Raw genomic sequence first — 16,823 nt, forward strand, 5'->3', positions numbered from 1 at the left:
TAAGGATTTTATTTATTTTTTTGACAGAGATACAGGGAGAGAGAGGGAACACAAGCAGGGGGAGTGGGAGAGGGAGAAGCAGGCTCCTCGCTGAACAGGGAGCCCAATATGGGGCTCGATCCCAGGACCCTGGGATCATCATGACCTTAGCCAAAGGCATATGCTTAACGACAGAGCCACCCAGGCGCCCCCATGTATATCTATTTTAAGCATGAATTATATAATAACATACTGCACAGACTATTCTCTGACCCCATTTTTCACTTAAGTGTCATGGGCATTTTTCTTTGTCAATCCATATAGTTATCTGCTCTGCTCTGTATTTGTCTATAATTGAAAGCATTCAGGTAAATGTTGAAGGATGTTTAAGGAATATTTGAATTTGCAAAAAAATTACTGAAATTTTGTAAATAACAGGCTGGAATTGGCTAAGTAGTTTCCATTGCTTAGATACCACAATTTAATTGTGTCTCGTCCTTTCTGAGTGACCCTTTCTGGAATAATCACAGCAAACTCGGGCCTATAGTTTACACATACTCGGGCCTATAGTTTAACCATTTAAAGGCATCTGAAACACTTGTAAAGCATTTATGCACCATAAAACAAGAAATTCTTATGTTTAAAAAAGTTAACTAAAATCTGCATTTAGGAAGTTTCTGACAAATGAATGAGAAGTGTTAAGTTAAAGATTTATTTCCAAAAAGAATATTGTTTCTTTAGAAATAGTTTCCTTTTACTGTTTTCTTTAAGTATTGTAGTGAGTTGTATCTTTATGTGGTACTAATGATTTGTGGGGCTCTTAGAGTATAAAGTTTGTAAAACATTTTAGTAATGTTCAGGAAAGGACATTTGGGTAAGGTATTACAAAGCTAGTAGCATAGTCTTATACCAAATTTCTGATTCTGAATTGCGAACACTTTCTTTTTATCTGCCTTCCTTACATTTTCCTTGTCATTCTGTGAGTTCTGTTATCAGTCTCTCAAATTATTTTTATTTAGAACAAATTTGGTTGTAACTACTTTCATATTATTATGAATGGCTTTAAATATATACTGAAAGGACTCCTGCTTATATGTCGTAATCAATATTGTTTATAAAAGGAATTTTGTTTGTATATACATAAACATTCTGAGTTTGTGTGTGGATGACATGTTTTGCCCAGATTTGACATATATGTACACAACAAAGCCCTGTCCCAGAGCATACAGCTTTTTTGGGGGGCCCCTTCAATTGTGTTTCAAGAACATTTTTGTCAGTCTCCGTCCAGCAGTGAGGGCCAGCTTTGCACATAGTTGCTTGCCTATCTGTTTCCACTATATTGTTTGTGAAGGGTAGATTATTTTCTTCTTTGTATCTTTACCCTTGGCAATCACTTAGTTTTTCATTTTCTTCTTGGCTGACGTAGAACCAGTACAGTTTTCAAAATCAACTCTGACATGAGTACTAATGTGTGATAATATTTAAAATTTATACTTTGCTTTATTTCTAGGGTTATGTGCTAATCAGATAAGGTCTTTACATGGTACATTATTTCATAGTTAACTGTGTGACACAAACTCATGTATTTTCCAATGTATAGCCTCTGCTGAAGAAAAGGTAAAATACATTTGGCTTTTTTAACGTTAGGCTTCCCAAACTCATGCTTAACTGGAAAATTCGGGGAATCATTGCCTGATTATTCATTTCACTTAACACTGCAAGAAAAGTTTGTTGCAGAATGAAAGGCACACAGATAACATTTAACACACACAGAATTTCTTAAAGTGATTATGCTGAAGCTAAAAATTTTTATGTGGAAGAAACGTAAGAGTTTTATAAAATTGTAGTATTTGGTAAAATATTTTCTAGAAATGTTTTAGTGATGAATTGGCCTCTTACGTTTTGTTAACATTATTTACAGGTTGAGACAGTGAAAAATAAAAAAGCCAGACTGTAAAATGTAACATTTTTTTTTCTTGCCTTGACATATGATATGTTCTGCTTATTTCCAGTCAAGAAGAAGAAAGTGAAGATGAAGAAGATACTCAAAGTTCCAAATCAGAAGAACATCATTTGTACTCTAATCCAATCAAAGAAGAAATGACTGAGTCCAAGTTCTCGAAGTACTCTGAAATGAGTGAGGAAAAACGAGCTAAACTTCGTGAAATTGAAGTTAGTATGGCAATGAGGTTGAAACTATGCTTCACTGGCTTTCTTTCTCTTTTCCACCGACCTAGGTTCCCTCTTGGCATCATTCCTTTGTATACTATGTTCTCTGTGCCTGGAAACCTTCATACCACCTGGCTTACTGTAGGCCTCTTGGTTCAAGCATCCCTTCTCTCCTGCTATCCTTTTTTTACACTTCAGCATTTGCTTACTTCTTCCTATTTATTTCTCTTGTGATTTTACATGTATTGTGGTATGTGTTTTATTTAATTTTATTTCCTTAGCTTGCTTGTTTAATGTCTCTATTCCCGACGAGGCTGTGATTTACGTGAGGGGAAAGGGCTGTGGCGCTTGTCTGTTCATCATCATAAATCTAGTGCCTGGCACAGAGGAGATCCTTTTAAGATACTGATTCTTCCAATGAGTACATTACATTTGGCATTATGAAGTCCATAACGTTTGAGTGCACATAGTATGTAACAAGGAAAAGAGAGATTTTCTGGCACATTCAAGTTACGTGATCATTTTAAGTATCTGCATCCTTCTGTGGTGGGGAGAGTAGATATTAAGTGGGACTTAACAGTAAGAAGGGGGAAAACTTAGGACAATGAGTCCGAACAATCTCAAGCCGATTTTTCCCTCCCTCAATACCCTCTCCTTTTTTAATGCCTTTTTTATTACCAAAACTAGTCAGACATATCAGAGAAGGAAGGGTGTTGTAATGGGAACCTTTCCTCATTCCTTGCCCCAGGGAGATGAAACATTCCCTGTAAACGCTGGTGTAGCACTCAGCCGGGTCTCAGAAGTGTATATGAGAGTGTATTTTTAATTCTTTATCTGTTAATTTAACTAACAGTATCTCGCGTGCCTACTGTGTGTCAGCACTATTCCTCTTACTACTTTATAATATCTGCCATAGTGGTTTCCTTGTTTCCAGTTCTCTAATCACTGTTGCACTGGTACAAGTTTTTGCCAAACTCTTTCTTGGATATCACCAAGCCAGAATGTTAACAGGGAAAGTATTTTGTTTTAACCTTACACGGAATCAGAATACTGTATTATAAGTGAAGAGGAGAGATTTTCAGAGTTAACATGTTGATTCATTTTTCCTCGGATGTATTTATATACATTCCTTATAAATTTTTTAGGGGCAGAAATGTATCAGTGAATGTATTCCACCTGTGGGTTTTTTCCAAGTTGCACATGCCCCTTCTTAACTCTCAGAACTCTTCTCAACCTTACTGAACTCTGCCTTGCTGGGGTTGAATAAAAATATATTTTCTTGATAGTGAAGTTACCCCTTTTAAATGCCAAAACTGTTGGATAGTTTTTAAACACTCTATTTCCTTATTGGCTTAAATTGGAGAAGAAAACCACATAATTTACTTTTTGGTAACTTGGATGGTTTTTATGAACATTATTATTTCCACACTGTATCTGTCTCTGTATGTGTGTGTGTTTGTGATATATATATACACACTTACGTGTGTGTGTGTGTGTGTGGTTACATACATCCATTTCTGTACTTCCTGTGCTCTTTGATTATCTGGCCTTTCCGTTGTTATATACTCTCATTGTTTCTCCTATTCATGTAGTGCCTACTTCTCACAACTTACTACCCTTTTGAGATTTAAGTTGTGAGCCACATCCCTAATTTTAAAATCTAGGTCTTGGCTTCATTTTAGAGTTACCTAATTCTTCTCCATTAAGATTTAGTTGTATGGAATAAAGATTCACAACTGGTGGCAAATTTGAACTAGAACTCAGGGCTCATGAGATTTATTCCTGTCCTCTTTTCTGCCCCTAAATTTGATCCAGGTTCTGTGTGCTTTCCACCTCCACCTCCAGCATCCTCTAAGTTCTTATGCTTTTCAACTTATATGTCCTTCCTTAGTTCAATAAGGGTATATATATATATATATATATATATATATATGGTCATTATTATAGTGTTATATGTTATATTACTATATATTATTATAACAAAATTACATATTGTAGTTTTTTTTGAAAACTCTTTTCAAATATATTGTAATAAAGATGTCTATAGCTGAACATTTTTTAAGTTTTTATTTAAATTCCAGTTAGATAACACACAGTGTAATATTTGTTTCAGGCATACAGTGCAGTAATTCAGCAGTGCCATACCAGCTGGTGCTCATCACAGGTGTACTCCTTAATCCCCATCACCTATTTCACCCATCCCTCCCTTCCACCTCCCCTCTGATAACTGTCGGTTTGTCAATTTGTTCTCTATGGTTAAGAGTCTGTTTCTTAGTTTGCGTCTCTCTCCCTTCCTGGCTTTGTTCATTTGTTTTGTTTCTTAGATTCCACATATGAGTGAAAACATATGGTATTTGTCTTTGACTGGTTTCACTTATATAGCTGAACATTTTTTAGCATGGGATTAATAAAACCAAAGAATTTGTGTTATAAAATACTGACATTCTTCACAGGGCACTTAGAAAACATGCAGGCATAGAGTATTACTGGTGTTGGCTGGAAGGAAGTTCTTAATCTTTCAGATAACTGCTTAGAGCCTGACCTATGTTGGAGTTGCCTTTTCTTATTCTGTTTGCATCCCCACTTCTACCAACAAGGTTGGAGGTGTGGAACGAATGGGTTGGTTGGTGGTGTGGGGGAGTGTCTTCTTTGTTGTTGGAGCAGAAAGACCTTTTTTTGCCTTGGTCCCAGAAGAAAAAGTGGGTAGTTGAGTTGGAAGGTGATCCTTGTTGCTGTCCCAGGGCAACAGGGAGATAGCTAGCTGGCAATCAAGCCATTACCTGGGCTGTTCTCGTTTGAGTTGGGACCTTTTGTCACCTGTTTTCTGGGTGCCTTGGACTTGTGTTTTTCCTGAGTTAGGCCACATGAGCGGGTACTATAAGGATTTTATAATGATTTTTAAAAAGATTTTTTAGGAATACCTTTCATTCTCCAAAGTAGCACTGGGGTCTGTTTGACCTTTGGGTGCTTAACTCTTAAACCGATTTGCCGCAAATGCATTCTGTAGAACGGAGTCACTTTAGTCATAGGAGGCTACACACAGTGGTGAGGTGAGACATTTACATTTCTTCCCCCCCTTTCCCCTCTCTCTTACCCTTATGTCTTCTGTGTTTTAAAATGTAGTCCTCATTAAAACAACAAAATGGAAAGATTTTTTAAGCATTTTGAAAGAGGCAGGAACTTCAAATCTCTGATTATAAATGACCCTGATTATAGAAGTGCAAGGAGAAAAAGGGCAAAAATTGGGAAATGTATGAGAAATGTTCATGAAGTCAAAAATAGTGAAAGTAACACTTTGAATGGAAGAAAGTTTTTGTAACTTGTAGCCATTCTGTTGGAAACCTCATTTGTAGTGAGGGCGGGGCAGGGACCTAAAACAAATGAGGTCTTGTTTCCAAATAAAAATGAAACATTTATAGTAACATTTAGTCCATTTAAAGGACCTATCAGTGCTTAATAAAATAGGTTAAGATGTTTGCATATACAATAATTCTGTTAGACAAGAGTGTTTTCTTCCCCTCTTTGAGTGAAACAAGGTGGACAGGTTTGGCACTATAACTCAGTGGATCTGTATGTGCTTTCTGTGTCCACCTCCAACATTCTCTGAGTTCTCATGCATTTCATCTTACTTGTTCTCCCTTAGTTCAGTAAAGATGCATATATATCTTTAGATTCTAATTTAAATATATATTTTTATAATATGTATTATATAATTATGTTTATATTAATATAACAGATAACAAAGTATATATTTATATATGTAACATAAGTGAACCTATAGAGAATATGTATTAACATACAATATGTATTAAAATAATCAAAATATATAATATATGTGCAAACGGTGAATTGAATAGTTTTGAGCTCATGGATAAATGACAAGAAACAGAATTGGAAGGTTTTCTAATCTTTTTTTTATTAGTATGTACTCTATATTTCTACTGTGGTTTAACCTTTTCTTAATGTCTTGATGTTCAGTGATTGCACTATACTGTAAATGGAGTGAAACCTTCAAACTCTACAGCTCTGTGTTTGGTCCTACATGAACTGTAAAGAATGCTGTTTTAAAAAAAAAATGGTTATGTATCTTGTGTTGTGCCTGCTGTCCTATCTTGTTGAAAGTAGGTTGTGCTTAGCAGCCTTGCCTTTCACATTTGGGGAGCCAGATAGCAAATTCATTATCATTGTGCTGAGATAATAAGTAGATTCTTAAGGGCATGAACTATAGTAGTCCATGGGTTTTTGAGTCATCTCATGTGGCTGTATAGAGAGCATGTGAGCCCACATGTGATCACTTGAATTCTGCATGGTTGAGCTCTCTAATAAGTGGCTTTCAGATAAGGGAGCTTTATGTTGATGTTATATTTTTGACTGAGTTCTAATCAGTTACTACTTTGTGCTGTGTTTCTGTTTTTTTCTTTTTACACACTTATTTCAAAGGAAAAACATTTTTTTAAGAAGTAAAGCACTACTTAAAAGACTATAGTGATGAAAAGATTTATTTTTAAAATATCTTCTTTCACAGCTCAAAGTTATGAAGTTTCAGGATGAATTGGAATCTGGAAAAAGACCTAAAAAACCAGGCCAAAGCTTTCAGGAGCAAGTAGAACATTACAGAGATAAACTTCTTCAACGAGTAAGGAATAAGTATATTCAATAACATGCATTTTCCAAAGTTATTTGTTTGACTACTAGGATATTGGTATATTGGTATACTTAAGGAAATGTATATCTCAGATTACATCCTTTCATGTGTAAATGCTGAATACTGGTAGACAGGAACATTTGAAATTTGATGTTTTGCAATTATTTCAACTTGGAAAAGAGTCTCAGGGCAACAGCACCCTACTTTATTATTCTGGATATGCTACCTGTGAACTAGAAAATCTGCGAAGAGCATGCTTTTAAAACTGGAAGACTGTATATTATGAAACTTCAACGTTTGTGACAGTGAAATGCCAGCAACCCTCAGTAGTGGCACAAAGACAAAGATGGAATTAGTTTGGGAAGTTGATTTAGGACTCCTTTTCCATTGTTTCCAAAGAGGGACACCAAGTAGTAGACTACCTCATCAGTGAATTCTAAGCCTTGAATTCTTTTTTTTTAAGATTTTATTTATTTATTTGACAGAGATCACCAATAGGCAGAGAGGCAGGCGGAGAGAGAGAGAGGAAGAAGCAGGCTCCCCGCTAAGCAGAGAGCTCGATGTGGGGCTCGATCCCAGGACCCTGGGATACTGACCCAAGCCGAAGGCAGAGGCTTTAACCCACTGAGCCACCCAGGCGCCCCAATCCTTGAATTCTTTATGCGTAAAAAGTATGTGGCTATATACAGAGAATTTTAGAACGCATGTTAATTGTTGAAAGAACCCTGGAATTTTATTGGGACTGCTATTAATTTTACCTATATCTTGACTATCATTGCAAAAAGACTAGAGAGAGAGAGAAATAAGAACAAGCTAGAACAGAGTTAGACTCACTAAAGCTATTGATGGCAGAGTAATGGTGATGGGAGCAGCAGTGTAGTCAGATAGCTTTGGTGCCGCACACACCTGTGTGGTCTTGGTGCCCCCCTTCCCTGTGTGCCTTCACTTTGTGCTCCTAGGCAAGTTGCTGAGGCCTGCTGTTCTCTGTGAAACTAGATCAATAGCCCCAATTTTGTAGGATTGTGAGATAATAGCTAATGTTACTCTTTTATAGGATTAAATTGTTTAAAATATTTTAAGTATTTTACCTAGTTTGATTCCTATAAAATTATCAATTAGGAAAATAGTTCCTACAGATCACCAGAGGAAGATGGCATCCCCTGCATTACTTTTAAATCTGTACTCTAAATCTTGTATTTCAAAAAAAGAAAAATCACATTTTTAAAAAGGTGTATCTGTACTCTCTGAGTCTTTTTGGAGTTGGTGGCAGGTGCTTGATCTGCATGGAAGACTAAACCTTGAGATACTCACTGGTCCTGATGATTGTAATGCATGTAATATCATTTTAATCTTTTTGCATTCCATGGTTGTAACTGGAGAGGAGGATGTGTTTCTTGAAGGTATATACCAGGGGTCAGGAGACTCATCACCTCACAGGCCATCACCTAATTTTAAATAAGCTTATTAGAACATAACCATGTGCCTTCACTTACGTATTATCGATAGTGGCTTTTGGACTGTTATGAGAGAGTTGAATCCTGGGACAGAAAATGTATGTGGCCCACAGAGCAGAAAGTATTTACTATCTGGTTGTTGTTAAGAGTATTTCTGTTTGCAGCGTCTGCTATAGGCTGTTTATCAGCAACCAGGTAGCTTTCTTGATACATATAAATCATAGAGAAATTAAATTCATATTAATGAAGAGCTAAGTTGGCTTTATGGGTTTATTTTCTGTAGCCACTCCCTTAATTATATTATCAACAGAAATAATTTCAACTGAGAAGTGGCGAGTGTAGCAGTGGAAAAAAGCAGATAGGTCATCTTTCTGGTCTACATAATTGTATAGTCATGTAGTCAGTTTGCACTTTTATAAATTAGGATGTAAAATTTCCATTAGAAGTGGTACTTGTTATTAATAAGATTTTCTGAAGGGCGATTATTGGGAATAACTATTTTTCTTTTCATCCTGTTGCTTTGGAGAGAGCTTTCTTAGATTAAATCAACTTGTTACAGACTCACAACTGACTATTTTATTGTAGTTTAAGATAGAAGGGGCAGTGTATTGTTGGCATTTTCCTTTTTTTTTTAAGTGGAGGGACAGGAAGTAGTTAAGAATCCTGCTCTAGAGCTTGGACTCAAATCCTGACTTCACCATCCAGTGTGACTATGAAATGGTACTTAACCTTTCTGAGTCTCCTTTTACATCTCTTAAATGAGGATATTAGTAATATTCCTAAGGATGTTTTGAAGTATTACATGCAATGGTATATGGAAAGTTGTTTAGTAATTATTTGGTCTATGGTAGGGACTCAGTAACTGGTCAGCATAAGTAGAAGAAAGAACTAGTTTTCCTGGAAGAGTAGGTATTTTTTTAAAAAATGGCATTATACCTTCAGTAGTGATTTAAAAAGTAAAACATTATTGCATAAATGAGATTAACCCAGATTGGTATTTTTTAATGACTAAATATTCTTTCTTTAAAAAAATAAAACAGGAGAAAGAGAAAGAATTAGAAAGAGAACGAGAAAGAGATAAAAAGGATAAAGAAAAATTGGAATCTCGATCCAAAGACAAGAAGGAAAAAGATGAATGTACTCCAACAAGGAAAGAAAGGTATGCATTTCTCATTTAATGTCTGTATTGCTTTTTGAACACTACATCAAAAACTAAAGATATATACTATATGTTGGCTAATTGAACATAAGAAAAAAAGTAAATGACATTACTACGTGCCTTCTCTCCCCCCCCGCCCCCCAAATAAATTAAGTTCTGGGATGATGTTTCATTTTGTAATGTTTTCATCACTGATGCCAACAAACTTGAAAAGTATTTTTTTCATGATAAACATGTTTGGCTCCTGCCTGTAGGAGGCAGAATTAACTGAGAAATGGGGCAGTTAGTTGGCACATGGCTTGGTTAATTAGGACATAATCCCATTGCATGGTTCAAATGGTACCTTAGCCTTAGTTAAGTGCAAGAATTCAGTTACCATATTATGTATCAACCCTAAGGTTTAAATAACTAAACAGGCTTGCTACACCTTCCTTGTTGCCTCTAGTATAAGCTTTTCTTCTGTGCTGTGCTGAGGCTGCTACCTTTTTAACCTTGAGTCTCCCAGTCCTGTCTAAATGGAGTTTGTGTACATAGGCCATAGGGACCCACTCCTCACTTTGTCTTCATTCTAATCAAAATCATTTTCTCTTTTGTTTTTATTTTACTTTCACAGTTCCTAAATCTCTCTAATAGAGAAAATTGCTTTAGTCAACTGAGATTTTTCTAATATCCAAGTGAATGCAAATAAATTAATTCTGGCTTAGTTACTCTATAGATAATTACAAATAACATAGTATTTGTAAAATACTATAATACTATTATACTATAATACTGTTGTAAAATAAAGCACAAATAAAATAGTATACTGATTGGCTAAATGCTAAATTTACCACTTGTTTGTCTGGTTTTTTATTATTTTGATATACTTTAAGATTTATAGAAAAGTTACAAAGATAATGTAAAGAATTCCCAGATATCCTTCACCCACATTCTCCAACAAATGTTGAAATAGTTCTACTTTTGCTTAAATTTTTCTCCCTTCCTTTCCCTCTTCCCAGTTATTTAAGAGCAACTTGCCAACATGATGCCCCATTTTCTTACATAACCACAATAAAAGTTTCAAGTTTGGAGGATTAACATTAAAAAAAAAATACTGTTATCTAACCAGAGACTTTAATGAAATTTTATCCATTGTCCCAGTCTTGTATAGCAAAAGAAACTCCAATTTAGTTGAATTCAGTTTTTGTTTTGATCAAACTGTCTTTGAGACTTTCTTGTTCTTTATAAAGGGCTTTGAATGTTGTTGGAAAATAACATTAACAAGGTTAGTGAAAATAGTTAGTGTAAACTGATAGGAATTAATAGCTAATTCAGTAGAAGGAAAATGAATTCCTGATCCTTTACTCACTTATGGAATATTTTGGGGGCTTTGTTCCTTAGGAAGAGGCGACACAGCACATCCCCTAGCCCATCTCGCAGTAGCAGTGGTAGACGAGTGAAATCCCCTTCACCCAAATCGGAGCGATCAGAGCGTTCAGAAAGATCTCATAAAGAGAGCTCACGATCCAGGTCATCTCACAAAGATTCTCCTAGAGATGTTAGCAAAAAGGCCAAAAGGTAAATGCAAGTTATTTTTTTGTAATATTTCAAATGCCAGTTTCCTTGTCATTTTTATCAGCTTTTGAAAATAATTTGGCTGGCAGCCATTTTTTAAAAGGGCTTTAGAAAACCAGAGAAGTACACTTCCATTTTAGATTATTCCTTCCCACCTCCCCACCCCAGTCTCCTCATGACTAAAGCACAAGAAGGCTTCCATCAAGTAAAGACCAGCCAAGAATTTTAAACATTATATCCAGTGTTTTCTGTGGACTAGGGGGAGCTGCTTTACTTTTCATTCTGTTCTTCAGTTTCTATAGAATATTCTTTGGTTTTGTCAAGGTTGAAAGGAAAATACATTACCCCCTCCCTCCTGCCCCTGCATCTTATTAGCAAGTTCTTGGGTAGAGATTTGTGGAAATAAATACCCTTCTTCAGTGGGTAATTTAAATGTGTGTTATGTACTTTTTTTTTTTCCTTGTAGTTCCAGAAAAGTGGTTAAGAAATGTTTTATTCATTTGGTGCTATATATTGGAATTTTCCTGAGAACTAAAACTGCTTTATAGCCTAAAAATTTATTTTTGTGACCATTTTTAGTAAAATTTTTACGAAAGATAAGTTTTTCCTTTTCTAAATGGCACTTGCACATATATAAAAAGCGTATTTATTTGTTTTGGTAATCTTCATGAACTGCACTTAACAGAATTATGGTATCTTAAAAGATTCCCTTGAAAGATATGTAGTAGTTGGTGCTTTTTCCTTCAAGAAGATAGTCTGCAACACTGTTGTGTTGAAAAAAATTTTGTGAATGATCTTAGATGCCATTTTGAACTTTACCTTGTAGAAGAGGTTTGGACTTAGGGGTTTATCAATAACCTGTGGAGCTTGTTAAAAATGCAAATTCCCAGTCCTTACTTCTTGGGATTTTGATTAAATAGAGCAGTGGTAGGGCTCAGGAATGAGTCTTTTTAAAGCAAGCACACCACTGATTGATGCAGTGCACAGAAGGTATAAAATTGTGTGTGTGTATATGTATAAAGTAGGCAAAGTATAAATTTGGGAAATTTACAGCCTTTTTTATTTCTGACTTTCATTTTGCTCTGTTCAGGATTATTTTAGATAATTGAAGGATCGTCCATTTTGATCATATGAGTACTTTGATAAATTGTTTCTGTTTGTTTCCTCAGATCACCATCTGGTTCGAGGACACCTAAAAGGTCTAGGCGATCACGGTCTAGATCCCCTAAAAAGTCAGGGAAGAAATCCAGATCCCAGTCCCGATCTCCACACAGGTCTCATAAAAAGTCAAAGAAAAACAAACACTGACATAAATTTTTAAGATGCTGTCACTTATTGGAAATGCAATTTTGTTTTGTGCCTGAATGGTCTGTTTTTTTTAAAAAAAAAAAATAACAAAAAATCAAATGAAAGAGCATTCCTGGATTTTTTGTTTATTTGTTTGTGAATGCATGTGTAAACTCATGAGTAACTGCATCTGTAGACCTGTCCTTGTTTTATATTGTATAAATTACTTTTGTTGTGGCTGTTTCTCAAGATGAAATTTTTATTGTGCTAATGAATTTCATCAGAAATGTGTATAATGGATCTGCTGGCAGTAGTAGTATTTTGTTTTAGGATGTTGTGACTTAGCAGAAATAATACAGATGTCTTCCCCCCTTTTGTAGCTTTGACAATTTGAATTAGATTTCAAATAAAATCTGAACAGAAAACTATAATGTTGTTTTTTTGCCCTATTGGTGACATCAAGTCCCTTAAAGTCCTACTAAGTGAGTTTAGCACTTCTGTTGTGTTTCTTATACTTAATGCACTTTATAAGCTCCATTGTTCGAGTAGCTAAAGTTTTATATTTACTAAGATGACTATCAAAATTAAGGGACCTGAGATTCCTATTTGGTAGGTTTGCCAACCAACTTCTTCGATAAGGCTATCTTGGGTAATACTAGTACCCAGAGATCAAAAAACTAAGGAAAGGTGGCATGGTCTTTTTGTTAATGGAATGCCTGGCTAAAATATTTTTTCTTTTATCAAAGAAGCAATATGATTTCAGTGTACTCAGCCTATGTCCTGAGCAACTATTTATTTTTAGGGAAAAATTAACTCTCCATCTTTTGGTTTCATCTTCTATCATGAAAGAAGTTTATTTATAAAATAAATTTTCTAACAAGAGTTGGCCATAGAAGTTTTTTGTATGATAATTGCCCTTTTATAGCCCTGTGTAGGTTATCTTTCAAACACTGGTATCAGTATATTTCTACAAAGTTCTATTTAAAGCACCTTAGTTTTTTTTTTTGTTTGTTTTTTAAGAATTGAGTTTTAGCTTTACCTTTAAGTAAAGCTTAAAAGTAAAATAGTTTTCAGGAAACTTAACATCCAGTGGTTTGTAAATTCAAGGTGCAAAATTGATTTAAACAATTTGCAGAGTTAAAATCTGTTACACAATGGGAATAAAATTGCTGCAGTATGAGGAAGAAATAAGAAAACTTGTATAATGTTGATCATAATATTGCTACAATATAATGTAATAAAGGGTTATGTAGTCTTGAACTGACACTACTACTATTTGTGAATCTTTCAGTTTTTTTGGACACATTATGCAGTGGTTTTGATGTTTTGGTTTTTCCCCCCTTAATAGCATAGATAACCATTCTAATAATGGATTGTTTTGAGTTACCTTTTTAAAACTATATTTTCAAGTTGCTTTATTTAATGTTGCCTAGTTATAAAATAAAATAGGCTGCACCGATGATGTGGGAAGTAGGTATATTAGCTGGTGGTGAGGTGTGCTATTTCCAAACTGGGCAAACCTACAGCAGCTTTATAAATGAGCCAATCCGGTTATTGGACTGAATGGTTCTTACCAACATGCAATATTGCTTCAAGGTTATTCCCTTATTGTTCACTCTTTTGTTTGTTCATAATGTTAGGGAATGTTAATTCCTAAATGTTGCTTAGAATAATTAAATGTGAACATTTGGTGCTGGTTTTTAAAAACCTACAGATACAGCCATTTTTAAAGGTTTTTAAAAACCTACAGATATAGCCATTTTTCAAGTGTTTTTTCTCCCCTGTTGCTAGCCTGGGGGGAGGAAATTTTATATATACCTTTCTTTGCAAAAAAAAAAAATAATAATAATAACAATGTTGAGTTCCTGGTGATTTGGGCATTCCATAATTAGTTGGTATCTAGTATAGGCTTAGACACAATATGGCAGGTCATGATTTTTGCAGTCAAATTACAAGGAATGCTTACTTTTCTCTCTCAAAAAAAAATATTCTGAAGAAGGAGGAGTGAGTAGAAATTGTTAGGTCAGTTTTGGGTGCTTATTTGTAGTATTTTTCCTACTGCAGTGGAATTAGCAGTTCTTTTAATGTGGATCCAGGTACAACGAATATCTTAAGGAGGATTAGATTGGCTTTCTTTGGGTGGGTGGGTGGGGATTGCTTAGGCTTGATAGAGTATGTGTTCTGTAGAGTTTACTAATGTGTGTATTAGATTGTATTGGATTTTTTTTTTTTTCTGGAATTGCAAATGGTTATTTCCAATTTTACTTAGAAAATATCTAGAATAAGCCTGTTTAATTCTTCATGGATTCTATGAAAGTTTAACAAGATCAGAAATTGGTGAATTCTAAGGAGGGAGATACTTTACCATTTTTAAAAAAAATAGCATATTATTCATGTTTCACATCTAAAGAGCACTCTTCATTAGATAGCAGAATTTCTTCAGGTTGACTAAAACGTTCATAGGATAACTTTCTAGTTACAGGAAATAACCTGGTCCAGCTCTGTAGTAGACGGTTTTGCTCTATCATAGCTACGAGTAAGAGGAAATCCTCGGTTACCTACTCTTTTCACAAAGAGTGTGGCTTAAACTCTTTACCCTCTGTCCTAACATTCATACACAGGGATTTCTTACCAGGTTAATACCATTTAATCTCCTCCTACACTGAGAGAAAGTAAATAAATGGTGGTCTATTTCTTACCAAAGAGAGACCTATGATTGAAAGGGATCATGTTTGTGTATCTTTTCTGTGACATTGTATTTCCTTATTCCCATTAGTTAAGCATATGGACATTTCTAAACTGTAACATGTTGAGAAGTTAAAAGATTAAAGAACTAAAACAGCAAAAAGCCCTGACCCAAAAGAATGCTTTTGTGATGCTCAGAATGTTCTTGGCTTTTCTGCTAAAGTTTGCAGAAATTACTAGACACTGACCTAATTTTTCTTTATTGCAGACCATTCCTGTGAGCTAACCCTGAGACTTTTATCCCAATTAAAGAATCTTAGAAGAAATGCTTGCTTATGACTTCTGTATTTTCCCCCCAGATTTTAATAGTCTTGAAAATATTTTTAAGAGATTCCAACCATGATTTAATTTATTAGCTGTGTTCTACACATTTGCCTTTGCGATCACATAAATTCTGAATTTATGTGGCCGTGATAATAGCCTATCATTATGATTATTAAAAAATAAGAGCAAATAAATCCCTGTATTGCCAAAGTGGCTTAAGCTATTCTGATGACCACAACAGTGTGATCTCTTCAACAGAGAAGGTTGTTTTTTTTTTTAAATAAATAGTACCACTTTTCTAAGATAGTACATTTACGAAATTTGAGCTTTGTTCTTTGTCCTTTTCCTTTTATACTTTCATGGAAAAGCAAATTACAGAAAATACAGTCCAGATAGTAATGAAGACACTAGTCTAAGTTGAACACATGACTGTAAAAGCTCACAAAGTGCTTGGTTTCTTCCTATTTCACATGCAGGTTTTAGACAGATTGTAGGGGGTATTTAATTTGTTGCCTTTTGGCTTTTTTTCTTCATTTTTGTTATCAACTTCCCAGGACTTAGATAATCCCCAAATGCAGATCCCAGGGGAAGTGTTGTGACGATAGACGACTAAAAGGTGGGAATGTGCTGCTGTTCAGAGTGAGCCATGTTCCATTGTTGAAAATTCAATGCCTCAGTGTTTACTCAGTACCACCTCATGGAGCTTTGGTGTAAATGGATTATGTGTATCATTGGTTATTTATATAGTTTTGTAGCTCTATAGAGAAAATGCCCTCATTCATTTTCACATGTAATTGTGCTTGGAGTATTTGTTTTCTCCTTTTACTTCAACAGGCTCTTGTACGTTACATCTCTGGTGATTCGAAATATCAGGAAAGACAATTTTTCAGGAATGAGAATAATATAGTTGAAATCAGCTCAGCTGAAATACTTTACAGCAAGACAATTTCTTTTGGGTGAACGGATTCCATAATTTAGTTACTCTTGATGTAAGGATTAAGTTTATTGTGGAGCTGCTTTCCAGACTGTCACTTTATAGTTTTTCTACATAAAGATTATATAGTTGCAAAGGTTGTGGAATTTCCCTTTTGTTGTTGTTTTTTGACTTTTAATTACTTTAATAAAAATACATTGTTTTCATAGCAAACTAGCCTGTTCATGTAATTTTCTCCATGTAGTTTTTCTAATGTGAGCCCAGTAAACCATGTCTGGTTTTCAGCAGCTTTCTATCAAGTCAAATAAATTATGTGTCACATTTATCAGTTCTAGCTAAAATGTTACATTTTATATGTTTAAACTCTAATAAAATATTTTCATGATAGATGATTCTCTTGATTAGGAAATTTTATTATTGGTTCCCCCTTCTATGAAGGGTCATTTTGTTCCTTTTTATTTCACTGGGCAAGATTAGGACAAACATCCCAAATACCAATCAACTTGCATATATGTACCTCTAAATGTTTTCTTTTTAAAATCTGCCATAACCACAATATCATTATTACATTAAAATAATCCATTGGTTTCTTTTAAAATTAAATTTTTAATTATGGTAGAATAGTCATAACAA

General features: G+C 34.7%; 1 protein-coding gene across 3 annotated transcripts in view; it reads left to right on the forward strand.

Moving 5' to 3' along the window:
* The window catches only part of U2SURP (U2 snRNP associated SURP domain containing), a 55,385-nt gene extending 40,297 nt beyond the window's left edge, over positions 1 to 15,088 (forward strand). For all 3 annotated transcript variants that reach the window (XM_047727030.1, XM_047727037.1, XM_047727047.1), the window contains 5 exons: positions 1,992 to 2,151; positions 6,674 to 6,784; positions 9,288 to 9,406; positions 10,787 to 10,963; positions 12,130 to 15,088. In XM_047727030.1, coding sequence (XP_047582986.1) covers positions 1,992 to 2,151; positions 6,674 to 6,784; positions 9,288 to 9,406; positions 10,787 to 10,963; positions 12,130 to 12,268 — 706 coding nt within the window. In that variant the 3' untranslated portion in view covers positions 12,269 to 15,088. The remainder of the gene's footprint in view (positions 1 to 1,991; positions 2,152 to 6,673; positions 6,785 to 9,287; positions 9,407 to 10,786; positions 10,964 to 12,129) is intronic.
* The last annotated feature ends 1,735 nt before the right edge of the window (positions 15,089 to 16,823 follow it).

The sequence above is a fragment of the Lutra lutra genome, chromosome 1 (assembly GCF_902655055.1).
Source record: "Lutra lutra chromosome 1, mLutLut1.2, whole genome shotgun sequence".
NCBI lineage: Eukaryota > Metazoa > Chordata > Mammalia > Carnivora > Mustelidae > Lutra > Lutra lutra.